Below are 7,406 nucleotides of genomic sequence, written 5' to 3' on the forward strand. Positions count from 1 at the left end.
ACACACACCTTGCCCCCCATAAAAAAAGAAAGTTAGTCTCCCCCCATAAACGAAATGATAATTCCATCCCCGTTTCACCCCGCCCATCTTTAAAAGCGCCCCCCCACCCCCCCGCCCCCCTTCCCGAAAAAAATAGATAAATAAAAATAAACAAACAACCCCCCCCCAAAAAAAAAAACAAAAAAAAAACAACAAAAAAACAAAAAACAAACAAACAAACAAACAAGAAACCCCACAAAAAACCCAAGCAAACACACACACACACACAAAACCAAGGGACCCCACCCCCGCGCCCCTTCAAGAAGGAAAAAAAAAAGTGACGTCCCTTCACATGCATGTTTATTGATCATTTCCCCAACATTCAAGGCCTGGTCCCTGGGGGGCCGATGGTGGGGCGGCCGGTGCCGTTGGCGCACAGGGCCGGGACCTCCTTGGTGATCATGTGCCTCTCCTGAGGGGTCAAGCCAGACCAGGCTACGTTGGGGTGACACGCACCCGTCTGCATCTTGCCCTGGTAGTTCGGGGCGCCTTGATAAAAAACAAAGAAAAAAAAAAGAGAGAGAGACCAGTGAGATAGAAGGTAAATAACTATCATCATTGCTACTGTTGGACTGGTTTATTGAATCAATTTGTTCACGTGCGTTTCAAAATGGAGTTTGGTCATTAGATTGAACAACAGCAGCAACAACAACAACAACAAAAATAATGATGAAAAAAAAGATCATCATCATCGTCGGACGAAAAAGAAGAAGAAGTAGAACAACAACAATAATAATAATAATAATAATAATAATAATAATAATAATTATATAGCGCTGAATCTTGTGCAGAGACACATCAAAGCGCTTTCACACCAGTCATTCACACGCATGCATAACTCTAAAACTGAGAAAAAAAACAAACAAAAAACTGAAGACAAGGAAGAGGCAGGGAAGGGAGGCTATATTGGGAAGAGGTGGGTTTTAAGGCCAGGCTTGAAAGAGCTGAGTGCGGAGACCTGACGAAGCGAAAGAGGAAGTTCATTCCAAATGCAAGGTCCAGAGACAGAGAAAGAACGGCGTCCAACAGTGGAGTGTTTGAATCTGAGTATACGTAAACATCGTGGATCCGAAGCCGATCGTAGAGAGCGAAATGGAGTGTAGAGGTGAAGGCAGCCACAAAGATAAGAAGGGGCAGATTTGTGAATACATTTATAACAGAGAGTGCTGATCTTGTACTTTATTCTGTGTGAGACAGGGAGCCAATGGAGATGGTGCAAAAGAGGAGTGATGTGCAATAACAAGAAGAACAAGGAGAAGAAAAGAAGAAGAAGAACAACAGCAAGAAGGAGAACAAGTAGGACAAGAAGATTGAAAAAAAAAAAAGCTCTCTTATATTCGTGAAGCATAACATTCATTATCATCAGTATAATGTCTGTCATACAAGTGATGGGCATACTCATTCTTGTTCAGCTTAGTGTTTGGAGCATGTGATGGTTTGTCAGGGTTGACTGTGTGTGTTGATGTGTGTGTGTGTGTGTGTGTGTGTGTGTGTGTGTGTGTGTGTGTGTGTGTGTGTGTGTGTGTGTGTGTGTGTGTGTGTGTGTGTGTGTGTGTGTGTGTGTGTGTGTGTGTGTGTGTGTGTGTGTGTGTGTGTGTGTGTGTGTTTGTGTGTGTGTGTGTGTGTGTGTGTGTGTGTGTGTGTGTGTGTGTGTGTGTGTGTGTGTGTGTGTGTGTGTGTGTGTGTGTGTGTGTGTGTGTGTGTGTGTGTGTGTGCGCGTGCACGCGCGCGCGCGCGTGCATTCTTGTCTATGTTGTTTTTATCATTCTTCTTCTTCTTCTTAATATCCTCATTATCATTATTGCTATCATCGTTATCATCATCATTATCATCATTAACATTATTATCATAATATTATTGTTATCGTTATAGTAGTAGTAGCAGTAGCAGCAGTAGTATTAATAAGTGGTATCATCATCATCATCATCATTATAATTATTATTACTCTGTGTAGGGGGAAAGTTGGTGAGGTCACTTTTAGGAAGAAAGGAAGGAACCACGTCAAACGGATTACCCTGTCCATTTCAGCACAGCAGTGACTTTAAGCAAATCCGATGTTTCGTTTAGTTAGTTAATAATCAAGGCTGCACAGGGCTCACCAAAGAAGATGCCTTCCACGTCCAGATTAAGGCGCGTTCCACACATGCTGAACTGCATAGGGGTGCTGAGGCTGACCATCTTTTGACCCTTCAGAGAGTCCGGCATCTGTTGATGCAAACAAAAAAAAAAAAAAAAAAAAGAAATGAAATGAAAAGAAAAGCAAAAGAACTTTAATCAACATCATCGTTATTTGAAATATAAAAAAAAAGTCACAAGCATTATGCAGAATAATCACGGTTAATTCATGAGGTAGACAGACAGATACATAGATAGACTGAGAGTGAGAGAGAGAGAGTGAGGGATAGAGAGATGGGTACATAGAAACAGAGACAGACATACAGACGGACAGACAGGCAGACAAACAGAAAATTAGACAGGGAAAGACATAGACAAAAAACAGACATACAGTGAGAGAGAGGCACAGAGAGAGAGAGACAGAGAGAGACCGTCTATTCATGTAAAGCCCAGGCCCCTTATAAATGATACAATTATTATGCACACATTATTTTGCTTTATAAACATCGCATTACAATGTATTTGAACGTAAAAATACTCAGTAAAAAAACAACAACCCCCCCCCCCAAAAAAAAAAACAAAACAACAAAAACAAAAAACAACAACAAAAAAACAAAAACAAAAAAAAACAGCACTTCGATACAGAAAAGCATGGTGTGGTACGGTATGGTTAAATATCCCGTAGGATTTTCCAGCCACCGAGTCACTGAATTCCATATCCACTGTGTCTCGGGCTCGACGTAGGAAGGCCGAGGGGGGGCCCCAACCTTTGTGGTGGATTGTAAAACGAACTATTGGATGACGTCCTTAATAATTAAGATCAAGTCCCAACCCTTTCCCTCTGTCGGTTTTAACCTTCCCCATCCGAAGTCGGGTACCAATTCACAGCGGGGTGGAGTATGGGAAATCGGTGTATGGAGTGTCTTTTCCAAAAGGGTTAGGGTTAGGATTAGGGTTTAGGGTTTAGGGTTTAGGGTTAGGGTTAGGGTGTTAGGGGGGGTGCTAGGGTTAGGGTTAGGGTTTAGGGTTAGGGAGGGTTAGGGTTAGGTTAGGGTTAGGGTAAGGGTTAGGGTTAGGTTTAGGTTAAGGTTAGGGTTAGGGTTTAGGATTATGGTTAGGGTGTTAGAGTTAGGGTTTAGGGTCAGAGTTAGGGAGGGTTAGGGTTAAGGGTTAGTGTTAGGGTTAAGGGTTAGGTTACGGTTAAGGGTTAAGGGTTAGGGTTAAGGGTTAGGGTTAAGACAGCAACACCATGCTGAAAAGAACCAGGATCACTGGCGAACACTGAATCAGTAGTCCAACCGATTCTGTGAATTACATGTGCATGTTTTATATATACATACATACATACATATATATATATATATATATATATATATATATATATATATATATTCTATTTCTGTCTTTCTTTCTTTTCTTTTTTTCTTCCTTCCTTTCTTCCCCCCCCCCCTCCACCTACCCCCCCCCCTCTTTCTTTCTTTCTTTACGCAGATTCACGAACTGCACAACGATGTAGGTATATACTCACCCTAATGGCCTCCTTGACCTCGATAGTGTACACCATCTCGCTATCGGCAGGAAACTTGTCATCTGGGTCATAGGGACTCTGTCGTTCCTCGTACGCCGCGATCACCGTACCGTGGACAACTGCGTCATTGTCATCAGAATGAGAAGGTGGTTTAGTGGTTAACACAGAGACACAGAGAGAGAGAGAGAGAGAGAGAGAGAGAGAGAGAGAGAGAGTGAAACACACACACACACACACACACACACACACACACACACACACACACACACACACACAGGCCGAGAGACAAAGGAACAGAGACATAAACAGAGAGGCTGAGACAGAGACACAAAATAACAGAGAGAGACAGAATAAGGTTCAGGCAAAAAGAAGACAGACAAGGAGACATTGAGATTGAGACACACTGGACATTAAAGAAATAAACGAAAATGTCAAATATGAAATAACATATTTATACAGTCAGCAGATGTGAAGCGCGTCTTCTGAATTTAGGACGAAAAGGCAGCTCGTGCCTCTAACACGAGGCATTACGATTCGTAAACAATTCGTATTGTATTATTTTGTATATCACTTTTTTTTTTTTTTTTGTCGCAACATATTTCTCTGTGTGAAATTCTGGCTGTTGTCCCGTGGAGAGCTCATAGCCACAGTGTAGTACAACCATTTTCTTTTTTCTTTCTTTCTTTCTTTTTTTTTTCCCCAGTGTCTGCAAATGTATTTGTTTATGTATATATAATGACCCCATAATGGTGATGGAGGTCTGATATGCTACAACTCTGTGTTTTACTTCTCCTTTTTCAATCTTTCCGGGAAAAAAAGAAGAAGTTATTTCAAGAAAAAAAAAATCTGGCCATCATGTGTGGAAAGTGTTATTTCGTATATACACAATACAATACAATACAATACAATACAATACAGTAAACCTTTTGACAGACATTGCCCACTCCCTGCCCATTACCGGTAAAGGGCAAGGGCTGAGTTTCCCATTGCAGTGATTTTGCAGAATCGTTGCCAGTTACCGCTATTGAGCATAACACACACACACACACACACACACACACACACACACACACACACACACACACACACACACAGAGATATTATATTCATCTACCAATGTATATCTATCTATACATACATATTATATATACATATATCTCTAACATTGCAGTAATATCAGACATACCATTGCCTCTGTTCCTAGAATTCAAATGTCCCCCATCACAGTCTTAGAAGGGTTTCCATTTTACATTTCCCTTTTTCGAAAACTGATTTTGAAATAACAAAAGGGTTATTACCTCCACTTGTTTTCCTTCGCTATTATGTTGCACGAAAAAAGAAAAAAAGAAAAAAAGAAATCTTCCCAGTTTGATGTCTGCATCCACCTTGTCCTAAAAAGTAAACGAAACATGTATGTACAAAAAAGAGACATACTTACTCAGATCGTATCGACAGAAGCGTCTTGGGCCGTACGCCGGAGGACACGAGCAAGCGCAGCTCAGGCTGACACACGCGCACAGCATCAGAACCAACGCCAACATTCTTATCTTCCTATATAACTTCGTGAAACACAACTCAGAGCTGCAGCTAGCTGACTTTCTGAATACGAACTCGAAAATTGTTCAGTCTCCAGTGCAAAAACTCTCGAGTGTCCTATATATATACACAGACAAAACTCGAAAGAAAGTCAGCGAAAAAGTGAAACGAACCACTCCAACACACGTATCTTATATACGTACACCAACGCCCTTCTTCATCACGCAACCATCTGTGTTCCAGCGGTGATCACTGAGTCACATGACTCGTTTTCCTGATGAGTCGGTGGTATAATCATGGATAATTGTTGCAGTAGTTCAGTGGAGCTACCTTCCTTCTTCTCTCGCTCTAATTGCTCATCAAGATACCGGCGATGAGGGTGTGAGCAACCTTAGTGCACGACACACCCATTACCGAAACTTATTTATTTGTCATTGTTTGTTTATCTATTTGTTCGACCTTTGAATGAAACCTAAGAAGATGGAATTACCGTTTGGGATTCGATGCTGCTTTGTCGAATTATCGTGTTTGACACGGGTCGTTTATGATATTAGGGAAGGGTTTTTCGATTCTCCGTTCATCGCAAGCTATGTTAATGGGGGGTTTAGGGAGGGGTGGGGGTGGGGATAGAGAGGGAGGGGTGGGATTGGTGGAAGAGACAAAAGGACAGACATTGGGAGGATGCAGGCAGACGGACAAATAAGGGCAGATAATACATAGAAGGTTCAGTGATGGGCAAAGCACAGACGTTTCAAGAATACACGTTTTTCCCCCGCTTACTTGCACTAACTTCAACCCTCCTCAAACAAAATCCACACACCATTCAGTCCTTCGCAGGTCTGATGCTGATGTTTGTGTGTGTGTGTGTGTGTGTGTGTGTGTGTGTGTGTGTGTGTGTGTGTGTGTTCAGGGCTAGCTGTGTGTGTACTCATTTGCCCACAAACCTCACCCCAGAAACAAACAGCTTGTTGTCCAACAGATGCTGACTGTCCTGAAACATACGTGACTGAAGAATCCTCAGGGACAAGCGCTGTACCGCAACCCCTCTACCTTCCGAAGAGAGACAGAGAGAGAATGAATGAATGAATGAATCTTTATTTTCCAACGGTGAATATATTAGCACTTTGGCCGACTTACACATCTGCCGTTGTTCAAGAGAGAGAGAGAGAGAGAGAGAGAGAGAGACAAACAGACAGACAGACAGACAGGGAGACAGACAGACAGACAGAGACACAGAGAGAGAGAGAGACAGAGACACAGAGAGAGAGAGACAAAGAGAGAGAGACACACACATAGAGATAGACAGAGAGAGAGACAGAGACAGACAGAGACGGAGAGAGAGAGAGACAGAGAGAGAGAAACACACACACAGACAGAGAGAGAGAGACAGAGAGAGAGAGAGAGATAGAGAGAGAGACAGACAGAGAGAGAGATGGGGAGAGAGAGAGATAGACACACACACACACACACACACACACACACACACACACAGAGAGAAAGAAACAGAGAGAGAGACAGAGAGAGAGAGAGACACACACACACACACCACACACACATACAGCGAGAGAGAGAGAGAGACAGAGACACAGAGACAGATAGAGAGACAGAGACAAAAAGAGAGACAGAGACAGACAGACAGACAGAGACAGAGAGAGAGACAATGAGAGCTTTCTCACGCAACACTGTCAACAGACGTTTAGTTTGCACAACCGCACTGCCAAACCTTCGTGTACAACACTACACCACCACCACCACCAAAAGCTTAATAAAGCTTTCCCCGGGAGCTCAGCACACAAACGACCGTCCTTTTGTGATACTTCCTTTTTCCACCATGCACCGGGAGGCAGAAATCCTGCTTGCTCAAAGTTCCGGTCAGCTTTCATCACGTACGACATGATGTTGCGTTATATATTGTCGCCAAGCATAGTTATTGTCTCGCACAGCCAGTGACAGTGTATGCCAGGAGAAATGCCACAAAAAAAAAAAAAAAAAAAAAAGAAAGAAAGAAAATTAGAATGTAATGGATCAAAATAAGAAAATGAAACAAAAATAAAATATATCCAACTCCACCAGCAACAATATACGCTGGCAACATGTGTTGCAGCATGTGTGTGTGTGTGTGTGTGTGTGTGTGTGTGTGTGTGTGTGTGAGTGAGTGCGTGTGTGTGTGTGTAGGTGTGTGTGTGTG

General features: G+C 42.5%; 1 protein-coding gene across 3 annotated transcripts; it reads right to left on the reverse strand.

Annotated features, from left to right (window-relative positions):
* Positions 1-322: 322 nt before the first annotated feature.
* On the reverse strand, positions 323-7,093 carry LOC143295976 (uncharacterized). 3 transcript variants are annotated; one of them, XM_076607688.1, is made up of 6 exons: positions 6,942-7,086; positions 6,168-6,209; positions 5,121-5,492; positions 3,683-3,801; positions 2,139-2,244; positions 323-528 (listed from the first exon to the last, which is right to left on the reverse strand). In XM_076607688.1, the coding sequence occupies exons 3-6, from the start codon at positions 5,221-5,223 to the stop codon at positions 362-364; spliced, it is 495 nt and encodes a 164-aa protein (XP_076463803.1). In that variant the 5' UTR covers positions 5,224-5,492; positions 6,168-6,209; positions 6,942-7,086; the 3' UTR covers positions 323-361. The 3 variants fall into 3 exon arrangements, with proteins under 3 accessions (XP_076463803.1, XP_076463804.1, XP_076463801.1); XM_076607689.1 differs by lacking the exon at positions 6,168-6,209 and having other exon boundaries at positions 6,942-7,093; XM_076607686.1 differs by lacking the exon at positions 6,168-6,209 and having other exon boundaries at positions 5,121-5,608; positions 6,942-7,090.
* Between the last annotated feature and the right edge of the window lie 313 nt (positions 7,094-7,406).

This window comes from Babylonia areolata, chromosome 21, assembly GCF_041734735.1.
Source record: "Babylonia areolata isolate BAREFJ2019XMU chromosome 21, ASM4173473v1, whole genome shotgun sequence".
In the NCBI taxonomy this organism is placed as follows: Eukaryota; Metazoa; Mollusca; class Gastropoda; order Neogastropoda; family Buccinidae; genus Babylonia; species Babylonia areolata.